This window comes from Carettochelys insculpta, chromosome 15 (genome assembly GCF_033958435.1).
Source record: "Carettochelys insculpta isolate YL-2023 chromosome 15, ASM3395843v1, whole genome shotgun sequence".
Lineage (NCBI taxonomy): Eukaryota > Metazoa > Chordata > Testudines > Carettochelyidae > Carettochelys > Carettochelys insculpta.
In genome coordinates, this window is record NC_134151.1 from 39,955,693 (window position 1) to 39,980,556 (window position 24,864).

At 44.4% G+C, this 24,864-nt stretch overlaps 1 protein-coding gene across 1 annotated transcript; it reads right to left on the reverse strand.

Annotated features, from left to right (window-relative positions):
• Nucleotides 1-300: 300 nt before the first annotated feature.
• Nucleotides 301-24,817, reverse strand: CDC23 (cell division cycle 23). Its single transcript, XM_075009864.1, has 16 exons — nt 24,681-24,817; nt 24,054-24,126; nt 21,384-21,521; nt 21,069-21,111; nt 17,914-18,019; nt 6,001-6,133; nt 5,302-5,479; nt 5,107-5,204; nt 4,774-4,855; nt 4,091-4,244; nt 3,786-3,905; nt 3,627-3,702; nt 3,151-3,212; nt 2,130-2,208; nt 1,914-2,033; nt 301-1,094 (listed from the first exon to the last, which is right to left on the reverse strand). Exons 1-16 carry the CDS (start codon nt 24,815-24,817, stop codon nt 924-926), a joined length of 1,770 nt encoding a protein of 589 aa, XP_074865965.1. The 3' UTR covers nt 301-923.
• Between the last annotated feature and the right edge of the window lie 47 nt (nt 24,818-24,864).

Consider the following 24,864-nt stretch of genomic DNA (forward strand, 5'->3'; position numbering starts at 1 on the left):
AAATCACTACACTGCTGATGTCAATGGTAAAACATCATGTTCCAGGCCCATCTAACCCCCACCTCTGCCCCAGGCAGTGGAAGTTCAAACAAAATGCTACGCTAGTCTGAAAGACTCAGACTACTCCAAAGGACACTGAACAGGACTAATCAGCTCTGCCCTTGGTAGCTATTGGCCACCACCCCCTTCTCCCTTCTTAATGAACTTATGGAAAATGGGATCTTCTCTACAATTAGTTCAACTGTTTGCGTTATAATTGGAAGGAAATCTGTATCACAGCAATACCCAGGGACAGCGACATGCCTACCGACATTTAATGATGTTTTTATCACTAGCTGCTTGGCCAGTTCACAGAGAAGCACAGGCATCTGGAGACAGAGACCGAGCAGCACCCACTTTTCTGGGCGAGGACACTTAGGACTGACATTTCTCAATCCTCAAGCACTGTTTCCCTTTCTCCACAGCAGCAAAGCTGAGATGTCATTCTTACTGTGCATGCTGAATGGCTTCGGTGCAGGTGCAGAACAAAGTCCTCAGAGAAGCCAGCATGGCCAGTTCTTGCAGTAGGCAGCAGTAGTCACAGGAGGCCCCTGAAAGGAGTTCAGAGGTAAGAGTAGAGAACAACTTCAACTCAGGCAAGGAGTGAATCCCCTCGGGGGAAAGCAGCTGCTTCTCACAGGCCTGGGAGTGTGGCAGTGAGAAGCAGGGGTTGCCGACATCCCAACACAGGCACGTCATGTTAGTTCCCCAGTGATAACTGCCTGTACGGACACAGCAGCTGTATTTAGCTATGAGTTCTCAGAATTTCTGCCTCCAACAGAAGGCAGTAACAAACCGAAGCTTTGCAGAAGTGAGATGGTTTTCCCCGGAGGATGGGTTTGAGTCCCCAGTTGCTCCTGACTGGCCCAGGGCTGCAGCACAATTCATGGCGTAACTGAAGAGAGATTGAATGGGGATACTCTCCGTGTGGGAGTGTTATTGGATGAGAGCGACCCAGGGAGGAAGAAGGGAGCAGAGATCTCTGTGGAGGAGGTTTCCCCTTGGTTGCGTAGTTGTAAAATCTGCCGCAGCAAGGCCTTCCCTTCTTCTCTTGTCTGCAAAGAGTCAGAATACAGTAAGTCAATTCCATATCTAATGCAGGTTGTGGCTTCAAGGCACTGAAAGATGTTGGTTTTTCCATCTATTAACAGCAAGATTTAAGATTAGAAAAAGAGTATTTAATATGCTCTTCCCAGCCCCATGGCACACAGATTACTTCCTTTGCACACCTGATTATCTTAAGGATATGTGCTGTCACTTCACTATAGAATGTGGGCAGATTCCGCCATATAGCTTGGCAATAACAGACTTTAGACAGACTCAGTCTCTAGTCTTCTCTTTCAACGTTCTGAACAGCTTTGCTCAGGAGCAGGTTTTATGCTGGTGGTATCTGCAACAATTCCTAGGCTGACATCAAAATCTAGAGCACCCAACTATAGCCTAAGAGAATCTCAGATTCCAAATATGCCAGGATCCCAATTACTGCTGTATCCTTTGCACTGTGCGCCAGATCACAGGTAACAAGGAACATGGCAGATTCCAGGAGGATACTGTGCAGTAAGTCCATTAGTCCCTGCAGAAAGGTGGCAGGATTTCCTACTGGAGATCTGAGGGCGTCAAGTCCTAAGTCATTTTTAAAATACTGAATGCCAAACCAGTGCAACTCTTGGCACAGCTTGAACTAATTACTAAGAAGCAGCAGTAGGAAACAGGCGAGCAGCAGCACAGGGGGTCTTCTCACGTATATGAGGATCGTCCACTCCAGGAAGATGCAGCCCATGCTCCTCCAACGGAAGAGCTGGTCTGACTCCCGGAAGAGAAAGATACAGTTAAGAGTCCCCTGAACACAGGGACACTGGAGATTGGCTACTCACATCGTTGAATGCACAGCACTTCTGAGCACAAGCAGAGGCTTCATCCCAGAGCTTACACTTGAAGTAATATTGGGCTAGGTAGCGGAAGGCAGTGCTCACCTCCAGGTGCTCTACAATCTCCTACAACACAACGTAGAAACAGCAAGAGCTGGTTTCAAAGGAAGTTCTACATCATTCGTCCTCACTTCTTCCCCCGTCCCTCTGCCATTAACTCACCCCACAGGAGTAGATATCCTGGATGTATTTGATGTAGCACTGAGCAGCCTGCTCAGACTCATTCAGCTGCTCATGCAGTCTGGGAAAGGAAAGAAATTGGATCCATAACAGCGTGGAAGAGATCCAAAAGCAAGAACTTGTCTGTCTGTTGTTTCTCTCCCCAAGACAGGCAAGTTCTGGACTCTGCTTTACTAGTTGCAACCAGGCCCAGTCGCCTGGAAACAGACAGACCACACCCAAGGCCTCAGAGACAGGGCATCAGGATAGCAACTAGTTATTAAAGTTGCTTGCCAGTGTCTTGGACTTCTGGGTCCCTCAGCTGAGAACACGCACAACTAGAAGTTCTTTTGCAGAGCTGAGGCAAGACATGAGAAGTGTTGGGGTTTCCAGAGACCGGGGTGGAGAACCATTTTTCTATCATGGGCCATTCATCCACAGACAAAAAAATCATCGTGTGCCATGGCTCAGGGCTTCCTGCCTGTTGCAGGGAGACCCAGGGCTTGTGTCTCCAGCTGAGGCGGGTGGGGTGGGAGGGAGGAAACCAAGACTTGGGGCTTGCTGCTTTAAACAATTTGATAATCAATACAACTGTAATGCTTCACACAAGCTATGTGTTTTACACGATCTTCATAGCACACAGACCCCTTAGCAATCTGCGGGGAGCTGAGAGAGAGAAGCAAAATGTCTTTTGCCTGATGCCTGAGTCTTCATGAGCCAGGATCAACTGCAAATATGCTTCCCTTTCTCTAGGACAGGATCTGCAACCTACTTAGCTCCCTTCCTCCCCTGGGGATAAAGGCTCCCTTGTGTGCCCCTCAACAGCCTATGGCAGGGGTGGGGAACCTGCAGGTCACACCATTAATTAAGCAGCAAGCATGAGCTGACCCACAGGATGTAGTTATCCCACCCCTGCCACAGCCCTAGGGATACGACTCACACCACAGTGGAGGAATAACTACCATTTCAGATCTCAAAGCGTTGTTTATGAGAAAACTGAGGATAAATGCTGAGCCATACTCACTTGGCTAGTTTCACCAATGCCATTTTCTCCACATCTCCCACAGCATAAGCTCTCCAATAGCACTGCCAAGGAGGGAGAAAGTCACATACCGCAGCAAAATGTCTTCTCCAGCATACAGTGGGAGCACCCTGGTCACCCACAGACCCAGTTACTGTGTGAAGAGAGCAGGTTTCTGGAAGGCCACCACAGACATTCACCAACTGCTCTGGGTAGGTGGTTAGTGCAGCTCTTCCCCTGATGTCACAATTATAACAGGAACCTGCTAAGAGCAGGGCCAGACTGCACAAAGCTTTCCCGCCCCTCTTCCCTGCACAGCCTAGGATCCAGGTCAGGACTGGGATAGAATAGCCATTCTGATCACTGTCCCTTAGTGCACCTAGAAAGTAATGGATGGGGAAGACCTGGGAGTACTAATGTGGCCTGTGCCTGCTTCCCTGGTATCCACCTGGATCCCCAGACTTCCCCGCAACACTTACCTTTTTAGCTTCCACCAGCTGATTGAGTTTCTCATAACACTCTCCCAGAGCAACCAGCATACGGGAATCATTGGGTCTGTGAGAGGGAACAGCCAGTCAGGCTACCTGAGAACACGTTGTCTCAAGCTAGCTGACCAGTGAAATCCAGCGCAGCTTTACCTGAGCTGGTGGGCTCGTCGGTAATAATACAGGCAGTAAAATGGCATCTTGAGGATCTCATAGGTTTGCCCCAGTCCATACCAGGCTCTGTAGTCCCTTTTGTTCACCTCTATTGCATGTCTGCCAAAGAAGAGAGAAAGCGGTGTAAGTGTTTGGAAACAAAGCACGTCAGCTCATGGGGTTAGGAGTATGGACAATGAAATACAGTTCCACGCAAGATACTCCTCCACTTCCGTCCAAACCTGTCACTACGTCATACACACCCAGAGGCCATTCACTGCCTTGCATGACTCCTGCACACACACCTATAAGCCTGGATAGCTGCAGATGTGTTCTTCATTTCCATGTACTCATGTCCCATGAGGGTCCAAGCTCCAAGGTACCGTGGATTAAGTTTCAAGGCTCTCTGGAAATAGAGTGCTGCTTTCTCATGCTGAGAGCGTAGACTATAGTAATTCCCTAGAGGACAGTCACAGGAATAAAGTGAACAGGAGAAAGAAGAAGGGGATTAGGAAACAGATAAAAAAATAGATGTCACAGACTGCATCTAAATTAGAGAAGGGAGAAACCTATTACGTCAGATCTAATTCATTGCATAAGTCTAAGCCCCGGTCTGGTCCCCAGTACTTTTGTTCAGTTCACTTCATCTGTGCAAACCAATGAAGACCCACCCCTTACCTTGGAAAAAACAATCCCAAAACCTAATAAATTGCATACATCTTTTTAGGCATCATGTGCCCAGAACCAAACAACAGTATTCCAGGATCTCAGAGCTGCACAGAAAGCCCACCACCAGCATACGCTGCCAATACTGCATTAACCTCTTTTGTTTTAATACCATTTCATGTGGTGTTTTACCTTGAGTGAGTTGCTTCAGCAAGCACAGCCTCAACACTCCTGCTAACAGTTCCTGTGGAAAGGGATTTGTAAGCTGCTTTCCCACCTTTTATAGCCTCAGCAACAAACTAGTAGAAGAGCTACCTCTCACCTATCACACAGCATGTCTCCACACGATACTTGTCAATCTCACACAGATTGTGAGCCAGGTAACTCAGCTCAGGCTTCATGCTCTGTTAGGAAAGAGGAAGGAGACTGCTGAGGGGATGAGTGACACATCATTCCAGAGGGAAGAGGAGAGGTAGATTAGAAAAGCACATCTGGCATACCAGTCCATGGGGAGGAAGGGGAAAGAAAACCGCTGTCAGTTTATGCCCAGAGAGATATTAGCATTCATATGACTGAACTGAGCTAACTCAATATTTTATTAAGCAGCTGTAAAATACTTTACTGCAGAGGAATGGGGGTGAAAGGAGGTGCTCACCCGAACATACAGCAGGTTAGAGAAGGTGTCCATGTTTTCTATCCTGTATGGATCTTGTTTTCTTAGTTCATTGAAGATAGAAAGAGCTTTGTCTATATCTGCAGACAGAGGAAGGCAGAAAACCAGCAAGTGCTGCTGATGGTTGCTGAGATTGCAGTAGGAGATAGCCTCCACCCACCAGTTGAGTTCACTGACCTCTGATGTTATGGTAGGCAACTGCGATCTGCGAAATGATGTAGGTGCTCTTGGAAAAACCTGCATCAATGAGACTCTGGTATTTTTGTAGAGCCTCTTCTATCAGCTGCAGCTCTGTGTAAATGTGTGCCAGGAAAAACTCCTTCATCCAGGTGTCTGGCAAGGACAGGCCCTTCAGCTGGCAACAACCAAACAAAAACAGACACACTAAGAGGACAATCCACACACCTCAATGCCTTGTGCAGCAAAGGAAAAACATCTGCACTCTCTTTACTCAGTGTCCAGATCTTTCAAGGACAAAGGCAGCAAAGCCTTGTCCTTAGATGGTAACTTCATCAGTGGTGCAAAGACCAAGCATGAATTAAAGGATCTGATCAATTTAACAGCACATAGTTCTATAAAATGGATTCAGTCCTGACCACAGATAGATTTTTGTTTAGGGCCAAAAGGGACACTGAGATCATCTACTCTGACCTCCTGCATAACACAAGCCATAAAACTGAAATGCGGTAATGCATTTCAGACTGCCTGATGGCAAATAGTTGCAGCACAGCAGCAGTTTCAACAAACTAACAATGTAAAGGTTCCCTTGCTTTCTAACATGCTTTTGAACAGAGAATATAACCAAAGGCAATGCCAATCCCAAGACATTATTCCATCAACCCTTGGCTTGTACCACAAATAAAAACTAGGTTTTACCATCTCTTTGTCTGTGATCAGATTACAGAGCTCCAGCCAAGCTCCCCAGTGCAAAGGCAAAACATGGACAGCTTCAACAAACACATCTATGGCCTCTTTCACCAGATCCAGCTTCCGCAGCACAACACCATACCTAAGGTACAGAAAGATACCAAAATAACTTTTTGCATCACTCACCTCTGGCAGCTGTACCTATCTGGTCATTACCTCAAAAACTGTCAGGACTACAAGGAAAAAAAAATCAAATTCCCCAGTGACAAATTTCCTATTAAGGTGCAGCAACAGCACTAGAGATCAGTTTAGCAGGAGCCTCAAATTTGCTTTATTCTATAAAAATGTAACTGAGGCAGCAAAAATCAAGCCAGAGTATAAACTTCTAAGTCTTATTTGACTTTTTCATAGTAGTTTGAAAAAGTGGTACCGAGTGAAGCATTAAAAAGGTCACCTTTCCACCAAACTTTTCATCAGTGTCTCAACTTTCTTTGTCTGCCATTTTGCAAAATACCTAATGCACACAGGGACCTATTCTTTAGCCACATGGCTACTTCTGATGCATTCATTCCTTCAATATCAGTTTTACATAGGTAATGTTTGTCTATAGAAACTTGTGTAAAATTTTAGGAGAGAGCAGTGAATAGACCAGGAGTTCAAATCCCACTCCTCCTGAATGGCTGAATTCTCATGCAATTAACTAACATTATCCACTAACACCATAAACCCCAACCTAGAAATCAGCGAAGTTTCTGAACACAGGCCACTTTTTAAAATAAATAAGCACAGAGATTATGCAAGTTTGTTATGGGCCCACAATTCACGTCTGTAACAAAACTAGACACAATTTTATCCACTGCATCATAGAACCTTTGAGAATAACTGAACCAGTTTTGGTCATCCTAACTTTAACCACTGTAAACCACGTTCTTGTACCAGAGCCAGGGATACAATCTAGAACTCCTGAGTATCTGTGTTCTACAGATGACTATTAACTATGTAAGTAATCCACATGGAAAGGGTGCATCAAGCTGTCCCTCCAAGGCCTGTTTCCAAAGTACTTCAGCAAGTACTAAGAGTCCAAGCCATGAATCTAAAGGTCAGGAGAGGATGGGGGACTCAAATCCTGCTGCAGATCTGTAGGGTCAGGACCATTATCATGGTTGCATCTAATTCAAACAGTGAAAACATAAGAACAGCCACACTGGATCAGCTCACAGGTCCATCCAATCCAGTATCCTGTCTTTTGACAGTGGCCAGTGCCAGGTGCTCCCGAGGGAATAAATAAGTGATCTTCAATTGATTCATCCTGTCCTGCATTCCCAGCTTCTGGGGACAGGCTAAGGACCATGGTGTTTTGAGAGAATTAGCTACAGTGACCTCTCAAGACACCCTGAAGTAACAGCTAATTTTGACTCCACCATTTTGTCTGGGGAGTTGGGATTCTGTTGCATTTATCAGTGAATTTCATCTGCCATTTTGTTGCCCAGTCACTCGGTTTTGTAAGCTCCATTTGCCACTCTTCACAATTAGCTTTGTACTTGACTATTTTTGTGTAATTTTATATTATCTGCAAATTTTCTCCTCTCACTGTTTTACCCCTTTTCCAAATTATTCATGAATATGCTGAACAGCATGGCTCCCAGTACAGGTCCTGGGGGACACCACTACTTACCTCTCTTTGGTCTGAGAGCTGACTTTTATTCATGCACTTTGGTTCCTATCTTTTAACCAGTTACTGAGCCATAAGAGGCCCTCCTTCCTCTTATCCACTGAGTGCTGATTTTACTTAATAGCCTTTGGCACGGGAAACTCCTAGAATGCTGTATAGAGTGGATTACCTTTGTCAACCTTGTTGCCCCCTGCTCTCTCATTGATGAGGCACGATTTCCCTTTATGAACGCTGCGCTGACTCTTCCTCGGTACATCATGTTAACCTGTGTTTGACAATCCTACTCTTTACTATAATCAGTCTGTCTAGTACTGAAATTAGGTTTACTAGTCCGTAACTGCCAGGATCGCCTTTTTAAAAATTGGTGTTACCTTCCATCTGGCATAGAAGCCGAATTAAAGTGATAAGTTACATAAGTTCTGCAGTTTCATATTTAAGTTTCTTCAGAATTCTTGGGTGAATACCATCTGGGAGCTTGGGTGGCCAGCCAGGAGAAATTCAGTTACCAGCCATCTGATTAGTAGAGCCCCCCACAGCTCCCAACAGCTGGCAGCATGTGCTTCTCTTGGTACCACACAACTGCTTATGCCTCAGTGGACATAACATTTATTCCACACGTGGATGGAAAAAAAATTGGAAGGAACATTGATGAATTCAAGAAGAAGTCATGGGGACCAATCTGTTCCAAAACCACCTCAGTCTAGGGCAGTTCCTCAGTTTGGTCACTAAAAGGAATGGCTCATGTTTGGGAACTTCCCCCGTGTGCTCTGCAATGAGCACGGATGCAAGGAATTCACGTAACTTCTTAGGAATGGCCTTGTCTTCAAGCACGCCTTTATCAACTTGGTTGTCCACAGGTCCCACTGATTATATAGGACGCTGCCTGCTTCTGAAGCACTTAATTTTATTTATTTACTTTTGCTACTTAATCTTTTGTTAATTGCTCTTGAAATTTTTGACTGGCCTGTGTATACCTTTACACTTAGACTTGTCAGAGATTATATGTCTTTCTGTTTGCTTCAAAAATATTTGACTTCCAATTTTTAAGTCAGTAAACCCTCAAGATATGTGCAGTCAAATTGTGCGCATCTCGGGTTAATGCAACTGCCAACCCTGACCAGAGTGGGAAATCACTCCAGTGAGGAGCAGCAGCCGTGAGTCAGGCTGCTGTCCCTGACAGCAGTGGAGAAACCTGCTCCTGCCAGAGGCTTCCTGCTCCTGTCAAGAGCAGCCACGAGTCAGGCTGCCGCCCTGACAAGAAACCACTCCTGTCAGGGACAGCAGCTGCGAACAACATGCCCGCCCCTCACCGGAGCTATTTCCCGGTCTCTGATGAGGCTCCCTTCCGCTTGCAGAGCCAGGAAACTGAGCAGGGCAGCAGCAATGGTTAGTTTCCCAGCTTTAAGGAGTAGAGGGGAGCCAGGAACCAGGCTGCTACCTGATTCCCAGCTCCCTGCTACTTGCAGTCCCTGGGTCCTGGAAGCAGTAAGCTGCGGGGAGACAAGAACCAGGCTGCCCCCTGGTTTCCAGGTCTCTGCCACTCTGGGAGCCAGGAAACAGACCAGTCCTCCTGGGCTGGTCAGTTTCCTGGCTCTTGCAAGCCAGGGTAGCCAGGAACCTGGTTCCCGTCTCCCCTTGACTTGCATGGAAATTCAAGTTATGCAGGGGTTGCAGAAACGCAACCCCATGTAACTCGAGGGTTTACTGTATGCCTTTTTGCCTCTAACAACCTAGTATTTTGTTTAGCCATATCGGTTATTGGTGGTCATCTTACTGGTTTTTAAAATGGCAGTACACATTTAATTTGAACTTCTACTTTGATTTTTTTAAAAAAAAGTTTCCATGCCGATTACAGGCATTTCACATTTGTGACTGTTCAATTTATTTTCCATTAATTAGATTTCTCAGTTTCGTGTTGCGCCTCATGCTGAAGTTAAATGTTACTGTGATGGGTTTGACTGAGATGGTCCTCCCCACAAGGATCTTACATTAGTTAGATCAGTGGTTCCCAACCTTTTCACTAGTGCAGACCCCCAATCACCTGCCAACTCACCCACGGGCCCCCCCCAAAGCCCATTCTAGCTGCTATGTACACTTCATTAACTGAGAAAGGAAACCACAGCACAGACTTTCAGACAGCAAACAACATTAGTGGAAGAGATTTAATTTAAAATTAATAATCATTGCACCTGCAATTTATTTAAAACTTATTTTCCACGATAAGTTTTATCTTTTATTTTTTTCCTGGTCCTCCAAAAATAAACTCGCAGCCCTCCCCCTGGGTTCCACAGACCCCCAGTTGGGAACCACTGAGAGTTGTATTATGGTCAGTAAAACCAAGCAGTTTAGCTACGTTTAGTTGGACTAGATCCTACACTTCACTTAGAGGACTAAATCAAGAACGGCCTCTACCCTTGGGGGTTCCAGAACCTGCTGTTACAAAAGCAGAGAGGAAGTCTGCAGCTGCGTGTTAGTCTGTATCATCACCTCATAAAGTATTCTGTTAGTCTTTAAAGTGCTGCATGACTGCTTTTTTGTTGTGCTCTAAAAGCAGTCATCAACGATGTCCAGAAACTTTGCCTCTGTATCCCACTCAAAGGTGACATGTATCAGTCAGTACGGCGATAGCTGAGATCCCCCATTATTAGTGGGCTTGTTTTGGCAGCCTCACAAATCAACCTGAGCATTTCACAGTCACCATGACTATCCTGGCCACTAGTCTATTCCTACTGCTATAATCCTATTATTCAAACATAGAATTTCTGTCCACAGAGATTCTGATACAGCTTGATTTAAGATTTTTATTGTAGTTGACTCTATGCCTTTTTTCACAGACCATGCCAGTCTCCCACAGCACAATCTACTCATTATTACTGTGTATTTTGCATGCCGATATTACCATGTGCCACTGACTGTCACCATGCCATTAAGTTTATGATTTCTTTATCCTCGTTTACTAACGGGCATTCCAAAAAAACCACATTTTAGATTTCTAGAATTTGTATAAAAGTACTTACAGAACGCATTGGTTTTTAGTTGTCTGCTTCCATGTGATGAAAACAAACCTCATTCAATTACACTTGAGTGATTCTCTTCTGTTCCTACCTGTGCTTAATTAACTTCAATCTTCTCCTCATTACTAGGCTATAAAGAATCCCCATTAATAGCTATACACCCTTTCACTAGGCCTCTGATCTCAGTATGAAGCATGTTTTTAACCTTCAAAGTTGTCAGTGTGGCTGGCTGTGATACAATGGGGCTTCTGGGCACAGCCAGAAAAATCCATCTAGGGTAACTGCTCAAAACTTGGCCACTTACAGCTCCAGGCTGGGATTTCCTTCTCACTAAGGTAAGTCCATCAGCCACAAAAGCATCTCTGCCAGCCACACTGGCCAGCCAGAAGTCACACAAGCAAACCCACAGACTTCCCAGCTGCTGTACCAGCCCAGACTAATAACCCTCAACTGAGGTGAGAGATTATTAAATCTACTTCACCAACTCCACAGATCTCTCTTCTGAGACCCAAAGTCTCCAGCCACAGTCCCCTGTCAATATACACTTGGATCTTACCCAAATCGCCATGCTCACCAATCCTTCAGGTCTAAACAGCTAAAGGTTTATTTACAAAGTGAGAAATAAGAGGGTTAGAGAGAAAAATTGTTAAAGTGATACTTTACATGCATCAATTACAGTTATTGATGCAAATATCAGAGGGGCCAGCACTGTTCTGTGCTGATTCTTTAAAGTCTCTGAAAGTCTACAAGGTAGGGCCATTGCTCAGTGAGGAGGGAGAAACAGTAACAGGGAACTTGGAAATGGCAGAGATGCTTAATGACTTCTTTGTTTCCGTCTTCACTGAGAAGTCTGATGAAAGAGTGCCCAACATAGTGAAAGCTAGTGGGAAAGGGGTAGGGTTAGAAGCTGAAATAAAAAAACAAACAAGTTAAAAATCACTTAGGAAAACTGGATGTCTGCAAGTCACCAGGGCCTGATGAAATGCATCCTAGAATATTCAAGGAGCTGATAGAGAAGGTATCTGAGCCTTCATCTATCATTTTTGGAAAACCATGGGACACAGGAGAGATTCCAAAAGACTGGAAAAGGGCAAATATAGTGCTCATCTATAAAAAGGGGAATAAGAATAACCCAGGAAACTACAGGCCAGTCAGCTTATCTTCTGTGCCAGGAAAGATAACGGAGCAGGTAATTAAAGAAATCATCTGCAAGCACTTGGAAGGTGGTAAGGTGATACGGAATAGCCAGCATGGATTTGTAAAGAACAAATCATGTCAAACCAATCTGATAGCTTTCTGGCTGGATAATCACACTCAGAGTCGTTCTTAATGGCTCTCAATCCTGGTGGAAAACTATAACAAGTGGGGTTCCACAGGGGTCTGTTTTAGGACCAGTTCTGTTCAGTATCTTCATCAACGATTTAGATATTGGCATAGAAAGTACGCTTATTACGTGTGCAGATGATATCAAGCTGGGAGGGGTTCCAACTGCTTTGAAGGATAGGGTCTTAAGTCAAAATGATCTGGATAAATTGGAGAAATGGTCTGAGGTAAACACGATGAAGTTTAATAAGGACAAATGCAAAGTGCTCCACTTGGGAAGGAACAATCAGTTTCACACATACAAAATGGGGAGAGATTGTCTAGGAATGACTACAGCAGAAAAGGATCTAGGGGTTATAGTGGATCACAAGCTAAATATGAGTCAAAACAAAAAGCAGTCAAGTAGCACTTTAAAGACTAGCAAAATAGTTTATTAGGTGAGCTTTCGTGGGACAGACCCACTTCTTCAGACCATAGCCAGACCAGAACAGACTCAATATTTAAGACACAGAGAACCAAAAACAGTAAGCAAGGAGGACAAATCAGAAAAAGATAATGAAGGTGAGCAAATCAGAGAGTGGAGGGGTGGGGGGGAAGATCAAGAATTAGACTGAGTTAAATATGCAGACGAGCCCCTATAGTGACTCAAAGTTCACATCACGATTTAAACCATGTGTTAATGTTCCGAATTTGAATATAAATGTCAATTCGTCCACTTCCCTTTCTACAAAGCAGCGATAATTTCTTTTCAGTAACACACACACCTTGAGGTCATTGACAGAATGGCCCATTCCATTAAAACGTTGACTAACCAGTTAAAATGTTAGTTTTAGTTAGTTTAGTTTAGTTTAGTTAGTTCGAGGTCCCTTCCAGTACTAGTATTCGATGATAAGGGGTCAGATTCCAGGTTACATAGTTTTAATCACTGGAGAATTGTAGATCTGGCCAGCTGGGGTCAGCACACTGGGATACGGATCCTTGCTACAGGAACAAGACACAAGACTCTTTCTAGGCAAAAGACTTCTCAAAATGGACCTCTAGTCCCCTTTTATAGTTTTCCCCCGCGGAGGGAAAAAACCCTGTTTTCTTCCCATCAGGCCCTAGAGGGTCAATGTCATCTGACCCAGGTGAGCGGCTGTGGCAAAATGCCACTGTCACTGGTTTTGCCAGCACGCCCCAGTCATTTACATGGTAGGTGGAATGATGCCAGGGCATCTGATTTCCATTCCTTTGCTCAGCCCAGGTCACCTGACCAGTGGGCTGCATTCCACTGGCAAGTCCCATATTTCTGAGATGTGGATTCGACATCTGGTTTCCATCCCGCTGTTTAGCCCAATATCCTGGCTGGGGCTCAGTTCATACCTTCTATTGTGAATCTTAGCCCTAAATATTGCTAATACAACTAGGCTGCGTCTACACGTGCACGCTACTTCGAAGTAGCGGCAGTAACTTCGAAATAGCGCCCGTCACGTCTACACGTGTTGGGCGCTATTTCGAAGTTGAAATCGACGTTAGGCGGCGAGACGTCGAAGTTGCTAACCCCATGAGCGGATGGGAATAGCGCCCTACTTCGACGTTCAACATCGAAGTAGGGACGTGTAGACGATCCGCGTCCCGCAACATCGAAATAGCGGGGTCCTCCATGGCGGCCATCAGCTGAGGGGTTGAGAGATACTCTCTCTCCAGCCCTTGCGGGGCTCTGTGGTCACCGTGGGCAGCAGCCCTTAGCCCAGGGCTTCTGGCTGCTGCTGCTGCAGCTGGGGGTCCGTGCTGCATATACAGGGTCTGCAACTAGTTGTTGGCTCTGTGTATCTTGCACTGTTTAATGAAAGTGTGTCTGGGAGGGGCCCTTTAAGGGAGCGGCTTGCTGTTGAGTCCGCCCCGTGACCCTGTCTGCAGCTGTGCCTGGCTCCCTTATTTCGATGTGTGCTACTTTGCCGTGTAGACGTTCCCTCGCTGTGCCTATTTCGATGTTGGGCTGAGCAACGTCGAAGTTGAACATCGACGTTGCCAGCCCTGGAGGACGTGTAGACGTTATTCATCGAAATAGCCTATTTCGATGTCGCAACATCGAAATAAGCTATTTCGAAGTTGGGTGCACGTGTAGACGTAGCCCTACAGAGCTAAAACCCGTAACTCTACCTACCTACACTACAGTACAAATCGAGGATGGCCTGATCAGTACCACACTCTACCAGAAAATCCACTGATCGTTATACTCACCTACATTGTTCTAGCTTCTATCCTGCACACACAACTAGATCCACCGTTTACACTCAAGCCCTTAGGTACAATCGCATTTGCTCTGATCCTACTGACAGAGACCGAAAACTACAAGATCTGTACCAAATATTCATTAACCTGAATTACCCACCAGGAGAAATTAAAAAAAAACAAATCAACAGGGCCAGACGAATACCCAGAGACCAGCTACTCCAAGACAGGCCCAAAAAAAGCCAAGAACAGAACACCACTGGTCATTACCTACAGCCCCCAACTCAAACCACTGCAACACATTATTAAAGACCTACAACCTATCCTTAATCAGGATGCCACACTCCAGAAGGCCCTAGGTAACAGGCCTGCTCTCTCCTACAGACGACTTCCCAACCTTATGAGGATTCTCACCAACAACCACAGTCTATACTGCAGGAACACCAGTCCTGGGACTTTTCCTTGCAACAAGGCCTGTTGCCAACTTTGTTCACATATCTATTCTGGAGATACCAGCACTGGACCTAACCAGGTTATCCACAGAATCACGGGCACATTCTCCTGTTCCTCAACTAACATCATATATGCCACCATGTGCCAACAATGCCCACATGCTTTGTGTATTGGACAGACTTCAAACTCTCTTAGATAAAGAATTAACGGGCACAAAACAGACATAAATATGCTCCAGATTCACAAACCTGTCAGCCAGCACTTTAATGGAGTGGGCCATTCTGTTAATGACCTGAAAGTCTGTGGTTTACTGAGAAGAAACTTTAAGAGCCGTTTGGAAAGAGAGGCTGCTGAACTCTCTTTTATATTCAACTTTGACACATTAACAGGTGGTTTGAACCAGGATGGGAATTTTCTAGCTCATCATAGGGGCTCTTTTACATACTTTGCTTTATCTAATTCTTGATTCCCCCTACCTCCTTCTGCCCCTCTGCTCTCTGATTTGCTTATCATTATAATTTTTCAGATTTGTCAACCTTGATTACTATTTTTGGTTCTCTGTGCCTTAAATATTGAGTCTGTTCTGGTCTGGCTCTGGTCTGAAGAAGTGGGTCTGTCCCATGAAAGCTCGTCACCTAATAAATTATTTTGTTAGTCTTTAAAGTGCTACTGGACGGCTTTTTTGCCTTCTACCTACCAACATGATACAGACATATTAGCAGCATACACAGGTTCAGGGCATCCACATCTTTCATTAGAAATCTCACATGGCCCTTCTGGCACACTGTTTGGGGCCAACAGATACAGTGGACACATAAAATGACTTCCCCATTCAATATAAAAGTCCAGTCACTTGGACGCCATCACACTTATACGTGTGCCAGCGTCATCTAGGCCAATACTGGGAACTGAACCAAGACTCCAGAATTAAGAACATGAACCTTTTCACAGCTTGAGTTAAAGAGCCGGACTATCAAGTTGAGTTGTGAAAGACTCACATCTTCTGTGGAATAAGCGCAAAGGGGAAGACAAGAGAAACACTGACCAGTGGGCTACACAAGCAAATGTATGACAAACGGCTAATGCTAAATGTCCGTGAGGGTGAGTCACACTCTAACTTGTAGATTAGATTAGACAGGTGCACAAGCTCTGACAAATGAAGTGCAAAAATGTGATTACGAAGGCCAAAAAAGAATCTGAAAAACAGCTAGCCAAATACACAAGAAGTATTGGCACATATACATCATAACCAGAAAGTCTTCTAAGGAATCAGTGGGGCAACTGGATGATCAAGATGTCACAAGAAGCACTCAGGGATGGTAAGGACACTGTGGAGCAGTTAAAAGAATTTGTTGCATCCATCTTCTCAGCTAAGCGTGCAAGGGAAAATTTCCGAACCTGAGCCATTCTTTTTACATGGCACATCTGTGAAACTGTCTCAGATTGAGGTGTCAGAGTAGTTTTGAAACAAATTGATAAACAGTAATAAATCACCAGAATCAGATGGCATTTATCCAAGAATTCTGAAGGAACTCAAATGGGAAATTGCAGAACTACTAACTGTAGATTGTAGCTTATTTAAATCAGCTTCTCTCCCAAATGACTGGAGGATGGCTAATATTATGCTAATTTTTAAGAAGCGCTCCAGAGTGGGAACCTAGCAGTTACAGAATGGTAAACCTGACTTCAGTACAATGCAAACTACTTGAAAGTATAGTAAAGAACAAAATTATCAGACTCTAAGATGAACATAATTTGTTGAGAAAGAGTCAACACGTTTTTTGTAAAGGGAAATCATGCCTCATCAATCTACTAGAATTATTTGAGGGGTGTCAACATACATGACAACATTGGGGATCCAGTGGATATAGCATTTTTAGATTTTCAGAAAGCCTTCAACAACATCCTTCTTAAGGCTCTTAAGCAAAGTGAGCTGGTATGGGATAAGAGGGAGAAAGTCCCTTCATGTACTCTTAACGGATTAAAAGATAGGGAACAAAGGACACACAAACGGAAGAGGCAATTTAAAATCAATGATCTGAACTTTAGATTCTAAACGTTTTCCATTCGGTGATTTAAATCAATCCACTCTGTTACAGCAATTTTAAATAGGGTTAACATGTACAAAGTAGTGCAGTTATCTCCCATATTCTGCAGCAGATGTAACCTCCTTTCTCCTTGAACCTAAAGAGCTATGCACGGAGGTACAACAAAGCTGTAAGAAACATGAAACACCATACACAGAGACTTAGATTGAAAACCAAAATGTAGTGGCAGTTACCACAGGCTGAACCTCTCTAGTCCGGCACTTTCTCATTTGGCAACATTCGTAATTTGGTGTGATTTTAGTTAGCTGGATGACCAGTTATCAGGGGTGTGGCCAAGTTTCCCATGGTCCCATAAAGTATATTTACAGCAGAGGTGGAAAAAATACTCAAAAAGCTACTTGAGTAAAACTACAGCTGCTGCAGGGGTGAGGTGGGGTGGGGTGTGTACTTAAGCACCAGCCACCAGTGTCCCTCTGGAAAACTAGCATAAAAGTACACATGCACACACAAATACACATCTTTATTGTACTCAAGGACCCAGAAGTGAAAGCAGCTGCACTTTTACTCAAGTAAATTTTTTAGGTACTTTTTCCACCCCTGGTGGCCACCAATCCTAGCTCTGAGTGTTCCGCGCTATTATCTAGCTACAATTTATTCCTAAATAACTTTTAAGAGCCCAGTAAGCAATAGAAGTGTTGGTAATGTGCTAGACAATATCGACCCCCCTGTCATCCAGCAAATTCTTTCGTCCAGCACCAATTAGGTCGCAAGTGTGCTGGACTACAGAGGTTCAACTAGTATAGGACATACTACTGAGCCCAAACCTTAAGAGAGTGAAATAAGTCTTAATATGAAGATGGAAACGAGTACAAAACACTGTCAATAATACCTCCCCAGCACACACAGCCAGATGTTCACTTCCATCTCCAGACAGAAAAAAGCTTTATCGCCCCAACTTCAAATTAATACTTTAATGCAAAGCCGATGCACAGAAATACATACCTCTCCGTTTAATGTGGTTGGAGAGTGTCTTGCTGACATCATACCAGCCACGAAAAACATTGTTTGATAATTCTCCAGAAAGATACCACCTCCTCCTGTTTTCCTTTTGGAAAAGCACAAAGTGCTCCAGGGGTTCCTGCATTCCCCATCCCACTTCCTCAGTCAAAAATTCAAAGGAAAACCTCCAGATGCTTACAGATAAAGGCCAAAGCCATCCAGCTCCTGTGCTTTGTGTTTCTTGCTAAGCTCCACCCTTAGCTCTCTTAGTGCTTCATTCTTCACCTGTCCTTTTTCCAAGGGGCCTACAAAAAGAAGCGTACAGATGACTTTGTGATTATCACGGTACTTTCTGTACCCTTTGTTGGCTGAGGCGTCACCTGCTTAGAAAGATTTTAAAGACCAGAAAAAGACTATTACAATCACCTAATGTAATCTCAGGCCACAGAATTTCACCCAGTAATTCCTCTATCATGCCCATAACTTCTGGTGGAATAGAAGCATCTTTTAGGAAGATATAGAGTCTTGATCTAAAGACATCCAAGAAACAGACAATCCACCACATCCTTTTGCAGTTTGTTCCTATGGTTAATCATCTTCACTGTTAAAAATAACAATACTTATATACTAATCAAGTTGTAGTAAGCCAATGTATCATAGGCCTGGTGTGCGACTTGAAGACTAGGCACAATGGTCAATATTTTGCTAAAATAAAACAAAGAAAACTGTGATCAGGAGGCAGGTTCTGCTAAAGAACTTAATGTCAGCAGTGTTAAGGGTGTAAAGCGCTAAACGGTGCTAGGCACAGGCTGGAATCATATTCCAGAGGGATCATAACTTAATACCTTGTGAAGAAACATTTTGGTACCAACACTCTACCTACAAACAACAGATACCGACTTCAGGACAAGGTTTAAAACTAACAGCATGATAGCGATTCAATCCCCATATAGAAGGTAACTGGCGGTGTTTAGGTATGTCAGAGCATAGCAACCTGATACATAGGAGTGATGCATAACTTGTTTGTACCGGAGTATAAAAATGTAGTCCAAGGGAGTTGTCTTTATCCAGCCAAAGGGGCAGTGATGAATCCCTGTCACTGACTGATCTGAGTCCATTGTCTCAGACACACATCCTTAGCCAACCTATAGATATATGATCCCAGGAAGCTATTACTGTGCTTCATTTACAATGAACTTGGCTAGGTGCCCTTGATTCTTATATAGTTTTGTGGTCTTTGGGGGCTCATTTGGAGCCTGCTGGGCTGGTTATTTGTGCAGTCAGTGCAACACACAGGAAGAGCACATGCATGCAGCAGCCGAACAGTTATCATTGGGCAAAGAAAGAGACCTGTCAGGATGCTATTTTGGTGACTTCTGACAACCACATTAGTGACCCCAGCTGCTTATCTGGTAAGTAAGTGAGTTGTACCTCTGTTGGAATTGCGATCTAACATGACAGAACTCCACAAGCTAAGGAACCCCTGTAACCTACCCCAAAAAATCCTCACAGACTAATAAATTATTTACCTGATGAGTTGCTAGCAAGAGAGGTCCATATGAATTAAAAATAATATAGTGGGGAAGAAACACGTACAGTGACTGCAGCCTTGAAACACAGAATATTGCAGACTGTAATTATGGCTGTTAAATAGTTAAGACCACACAACAAAATTAGCAGGGCAAGTAAAAGAAACAAAGAAAAAGAGTTAAGAGAAGCAGGACTACACACAATGCATTAGAATGCTTCTGTTCTCCTTGCAGGGCAGCAAGTAATCCAGAGAGAAAGTGTCAACCAGAACATTGCTAACTGTAAGAAACCTACCCAAAAAAAAGTGCTCTCTCTGTTTATAAATACTGGAGGTCAACAAGAGGCATCACGTACCTACCCTGTGCCTGAAGAACGGGGACAGAGATGGAAAAAGATGGCCCTGGTAAATTTAAAGGATGAAATGAGGTCCACTGAATTGCAACCACAACCATATAAAAGCCAGGTTCCAGTTAAACTGAGACCTAGATTGGAGTCTGTCAGAATGGGACAAGTAGGGGCACAAAAGTAAAAAGTAGCAAACGATACTTTCCGTGAACTGGGATATAAAATGAAAGAAAAATGGAACTGTACACAGAGCACATCAGGAGACAGGCACTGCAACCTGATTGCAGGAAGAAAACAATTCAAAGTGAAAAGCCAAGATTAAGCAGGTTAACAATATTAGATGCATTAACATGTGGAGTTCCCCCCAAAACAGTTAACTGCAACACATAGGGCACCCTTGCAATCCATCTGGCATGCAGAAAAAAAGACTGTGTTAGAAGTTACACTTTTTACAAAAACTGCCAAAATATAAAGCAATTAGAACAACACAAGAATTAGAACAACACAAGAATCATAGAAAACAAGGTAAAAGCTTTACTTTAAATATAGCAGTAAATTATTTATTTTAAACCTTCAGGAATGCAACAGCTGGAATAAACTTTTCTGAAGTATCAAAAAGCTCAATTTTTTTCTTTTTTTGATAAACTGAACATTTTAAAATGTTGCCCCCCAGGACTGAACATAGTTCTCCAGTACCAACCTGACCAACACTGTATAAACAGTGTATCCCTTTTCATATATCCAAGGCTCACATTAGTTCTTTTTGCTACAGTATCGCAGGTGTTCATCCATTATGACCTCTAATTCTTCTCAGAGTCAAAAGTGTGTACGACAGATAACTTCCAAAGCCAAATCTCCTATACAGCACAGGCTGTAAAACTTCCCTAAAATAAGTCCTAGAGCAGGGGTTAGCAACCTTTCTGAGGCAGACTGCTGAAATTTGACCTTTATGCACAGTCCAAGGGCCAGTTATACTTCTTAAAATCATAAACAGTCCTCCTTATAACAGATTTATTAATAAAGATGCAGAGCTTTACTGTTTATTTGGCAGTTGGTAACATTAGCTGGTCTTTTGTCAATCCACAGGCAGAATGGCTTTGAGCAAGCTCCCAGCTGCGTGGGGGGGTGGGGTGGGGTGGGGTGGGGCTGAGCTCCAGGCATGCGTGCCAATGAAAATTGGCACCTGTGCCAGGGGCTGCTGAACCCTGCCTGAGATCAAGTCTTCAGAAAGACATCCCAGCCCTCCAGTCTATAAGTGTGTCCTACATTCCTTAGGAATGGATCAATCGTCCAGAATCTGTGGCCACTGCCTTTAGGATTGTAAGATCATACTTCAGCCCTACAGGCAAATCTGTGCTGTCCAATCACATCATCTCTCTTGCTACAAAGCATGCATAGTTAGCATAAAGATACATTGTTGGCAGTTCTGTTTTCATTGGTTTGCGTTCTCTATTTCAGGTGAGAGAAACAGATCCTTACCCAGACTATCAACTGTTTCATCATCTTTCTTCTTTTCTCCCGACTGTAAAAACAGAAGGAAAACAAACAAACAAACTAGTTTTACAATATATTATGCCACAGGTTGCAGTATAATTCTGCTAAGAGCACTTAATTCCAGCTCCAAACAGCACCACCAAAAATTCTGTTAGCTTTAGCAGGGAATCAAGTGATTAACCCGGCTTTCAACATGATTGTGGGGAAGAGAATAAGTGGAAGACTGTAACCCACAGGGCTCTGTGGGAAGACAGAAGGGACATATTCTGTGTTAAAGGATGGATGTCTTCATTGTCTTACCAGGTATCTGGAATACATATACAAGAAGTAGGCCTTCTGGCTCTTGCAGCCCCTCAGAAAGTATGCGGCCCTGTCATACTCCTTCAGATCAAAGTAGGATTTAGCTAACGTGTAGGCATCCAAATCATGAGCATCCTCCTAAAGAGGAGAGAATTTATGAACTCAGTTTTGGACTTCCTTAAAAGTCTTCTCATGACGACAAATTGTTAGGAAGGAAAAAAGAAAACACACTGCTCTGGCAGCTCTTTGCCACACCAAATTAACATTTTCAGACCCTCCCCCCAAATTCTCATTTCATCCCAACCACCAAGTCCTTTCATGTAAAGGTTTAAATCTTAGTTTGAAATAATGCACCAAATCAGTGAAATTCCAGAAAATAAAATATTAAGTGATCAACCACTAGAATAAAGTACAAATTTAGATGGGGCAAGGACAGACGGGGAACACAAGTAATTAAACTGAGAATTTAAGCTGCCAATTTAAACTCAAACCCTCCATTACACTGCCTCCATACAGACTTATTGTAGGACTTATATTTAGCCATGCTTTATAATGAATCCTTTATAACCTGAATTGGTGTAATAAGAAACCAGGCTATCTTTAACCAATTATGATCCACTTGAAAAAACTATGCTCAGTTTTGATCACAACATTTAAAAAAAGAAAAAAGAAAAAAAACAGGCATCATCTAGAGATAGGCCAAGAAAGTTATTTGAGACCAAAAGACTTGCATATGAGAAGTTAAAATTAGAATTGTTCCAAGAGATATGACAGGGATAGATAGGATTGTGAAGAAACTTCCTCTGTAATCAGTTATTCCACAGCTATCCATTAGATTATAATTGCATTTGAGGCATCTAGTATTGATCAACGTACAAAAGTGGACACTGTACTAGATGCACCACTGATCGGCCACATTTATTACATTCTTGTTTTTATGATTTTACTGCCTTAACGCGCTGCATTAACAGACATTTTGGCATTTGGAGAACCTTGAAGACCAGAGTAATAGGGGATGAAATTTACTAGGGCAAAGTCATGCAATTCGGGACTAACACAATTTTTTGCTCTAAACTGAGAACTTATCAGTTGGAAGTGACAGAGAAGCAGGGAAATTTGATGTATTGGTTGATCACAGGATGACCATGAGTCAGTGTGACGGGGCCATGAAATATGGTAACACAATCTTAGGATGCATCGCATGATGTATTTGCAGTAGAGACCGGGAACTAGAGTAAATGGTGGATTTTCTGTAACTTGAATTTTTTAAATCATGATTTGAAGACTTTAGTAACTCAACCAGAAGTTATGGGTTTATTACAGATCGGGGTGAATAAGGCTCTATGGTCTGCAACATGCAGGTGGTCAAACTAGACGATTAACGATTAAGATGGGTTTGTCTGGTTTTGAAGTTTATGTATTACAGTTAGATGTATAACCTAATATACTTTTACAAAAGACAGACAAAAATCTGGGACTTCACTCTATAGTTCCCAGTAGACCTTTCAGCCACTATACATATACATAGCTAAGCATACCCTATTTAAGACAACACTACACATGTAATTAAGTAGGTATAAATGGAGATCAATTTATGGTTAGTATGGGACTCATTTTAAATTTCTGATACGTATGTGTTTAAATGCACTTCTATAATATTGCTTTAATTCACTTTTCCATAGTTCCCCTACTTAAAAACTAAAATACTCCACAAACTAATTGCTTATTAGAATACATTTCACATATGTATCTGGATACTATCCTTAATGTGACTAGATCATTACTAACTGTTCTAGTTCCAACTATTCACATTTTATTTTACAGCCTGGGCCCAGTATATTCCTCAGTAAGAGCTACAAAAAAAATCATGTGGAACTTTATGTTGAAGAGTGTTTGGCTAGCCAAATGCAAACAACACCTAAAATGTTCTTGAAGAAAAACACACCATCATCATTCCTCTATATAACAGAAATTCACTTTTGAGCCCAACAAGTAATGGTTTTGGAAAGTTTAAACTCCCTCTGAGGAGGTTCTCTCAGTGCAAAGCTCTCTACACTATGGGAGCGGCCCTCAGGTAGTTACATGGTTCTATTCCACAACAGACCTTAATCATATTCCCTAGACAAAAACTTTTAAAAGTCTGTTGTTTTATTCTCTTTAAGCAACACAGCTGAGGTACTATGTATGCTACAAATGTGCACGGCACTCAACCAGGTCAAGGAACAGCAGCATAAGAAGATCCACAGCCTTGGCCATAATACAGCAGAGGCTTGACCGCAGCAGTCTAAATGCACATGTAATAAAGATGAAGCTACTCTCAACCTGAACATAGTAGGATGCACTGCTAGGCCTTGCATGGTGACTAGTATCAGAGGTTAGTCTGCATCTTCAAAAACAGCAAGTCCCTTGGCACCTTACGGACTAACAGATATTTTGGAACAAAAAAAACAGTCAAGTAGCACTTTAAAGACTAACAAAAGGTCCCACAAAAACTCATGGTCCAAAACATCTGTTTGTCTGTAAGGTGCCACGGGACTTCTTGTTGTTTTTGCTAGGCCTTGAGGTCTCTTCAGGCACGGCAATTCACCCATTAAAGGGAAACCTTTCTGGGTGCCAGGGGAGGTCACTCTGCCCGATATTGGCTGATGCCATTGTCTTTGCCTTCCCCACCTCCGTGAGCGCAGGAGCAGCAGGCAGATCGCCCAGAGGCAAAGGATCCAGGGCAAACGCCAGCTCGGAGGCCCTGAAACCAAGAGACCAGGATGAAATTAGCATCCCGCAGCCCTCAGCTCTCACACAGGTTATGCAGCCCTCAGCCCCCCCCCCCCGGGCCCGGCGGCCGGACCCCGCACCCCTCAGCCCCCGCCCCCCCCGGGCCCGGCGGCCGGACCCCGCACCCCCTCAGCCCCCCCCCCCCCGGGCCCGGCGGCCGGACCCCGCCCCCCTCAGCCCCCGCCCCCCCCGGGCCCGGCGGCCGGACCTCGCACCCCTCAGCCTCCCACCCCCCGCCCCCGCCCCCGCCCCCCCGGGCCCCGCACCCCTCAGCCCCCGCCCCCCCGGGCCCCGCACCCGGACCCCGCACCCCACCCCCCGGGCCCGGCGGCCGGACCCCGCACCCCTCAGCCCCTCCCCCGGGGCCCGGCGGCCGGACCCCGCACCCCTCAGCCCCTCCCCCGGGGCCCGGCGGCCGGACCCCGCACCCCGGGCCCGGTGAGAGCCCCCACCCCAGAAGCAAGTGCAACGCCCGCGGCGGACAATGCCCGAGAGCAGGGGAGGCGCAGCCCCCGCCCCCCGCACCATTTCCCGCTGTGCTGCAGGCCGCGCTCGCGGCTCCGCTCCGCCACGCTCAGAAGCTGCTTCTTGATCTCCCGCAGGTCGGAGAAGTCGCAGTTCCCCAGCCCCGGCGCAACCGCCGCGGCAGCCATCTTGCCCATCCCGCCCCGCCAATCACAGCCCGACATCCGCCGCGCGCGGAGCGGCG

What these genes read in the sequence shown, in the direction of transcription:
- CDC23 (XM_075009864.1), bottom strand. Translation starts at nt 24,817, where the DNA reads ATGGGCAAGATGGCTGCCGCGGCGGTTGCGCCGGGGCTGGGGAACTGC. An exon ending in TGAAACAGTTGATAGTCTGG is followed by an intron (nt 18,020 to 21,068) that starts GTAAGGATCTGT and finishes TTCTTTTTGTAG; the next exon opens with GCCCCTTGGAAAAAGGACAG. An exon ending in GCATTGGTGAAACTAGCCAA is followed by an intron (nt 2,209 to 3,150) that starts GTGAGTATGGCT and finishes TTCCTTTCCCAG; the next exon opens with ACTGCATGAGCAGCTGAATG.